The sequence below is a fragment of the Charadrius vociferus genome, unplaced genomic scaffold (genome assembly GCF_000708025.1).
Source record: "Charadrius vociferus isolate BGI_N301 unplaced genomic scaffold, ASM70802v2 scaffold23, whole genome shotgun sequence".
Lineage (NCBI taxonomy): Eukaryota > Metazoa > Chordata > Aves > Charadriiformes > Charadriidae > Charadrius > Charadrius vociferus.
In genome coordinates this window covers 1102431-1102923 of record NW_009647676.1, presented here as the reverse complement: position 1 = coordinate 1102923, position 493 = coordinate 1102431, and the positions used below count along the sequence as shown (strand labels likewise).

General features: G+C 66.1%; 1 protein-coding gene across 1 annotated transcript in view; it reads left to right on the top strand.

Moving 5' to 3' along the window:
* Positions 1-167: 167 nt before the first annotated feature.
* Positions 168-493, top strand: part of PRKDC (protein kinase, DNA-activated, catalytic polypeptide) — an 85135-nt gene continuing 84809 nt past the window's right edge. The window contains exon 1 of the mRNA XM_009881122.1: positions 168-274. Coding sequence (XP_009879424.1) covers positions 168-274 — 107 coding nt within the window. The remainder of the gene's footprint in view (positions 275-493) is intronic.

Genomic DNA, 493 nt, shown 5'->3' with positions numbered 1-493 from the left:
GGCTTCTCTCCCTCTCTCCACGCACAGCCAAGCACGGAGCCGGCAGGAGAGAGGGGCAGCAACCGGTACCAGCGCCCCCCGCCCCGTACCTCTCCGACTCCAAAGCACCGGGAAACTCCGCGCCAAGCGAACCCCCTGCGCGCGCGTTCTCGCGGGCTTTCTGGCCAATGGCTAGGCGCGATGGCAACGGGAGCGCCCAACTGACGCAGAAAGGGGGGGAAGCGGGGAGCGGAGAAGGAAAGGAGAAAGGACATCAACGCTCCGAGCCCCCGAGGTGAGAGTCGTGGCCTACTCGAGGTGCTGCGGTACGGACAGAAAGTGCGGGGCACTCCTTATGCTATGAGACGGAGGCTGGCCTCACCAATAGCACATCGGTGCCCTCCTCCAGCCCAAAGTGGAACCGTCCGCACCTGACCGAATTTCGCGGCAACTAGTCCTGTGCGGCTCGGCAGGGAGGCGTGGGGAGGTCGGGGCAGCCCATTCTCCGCGGGGG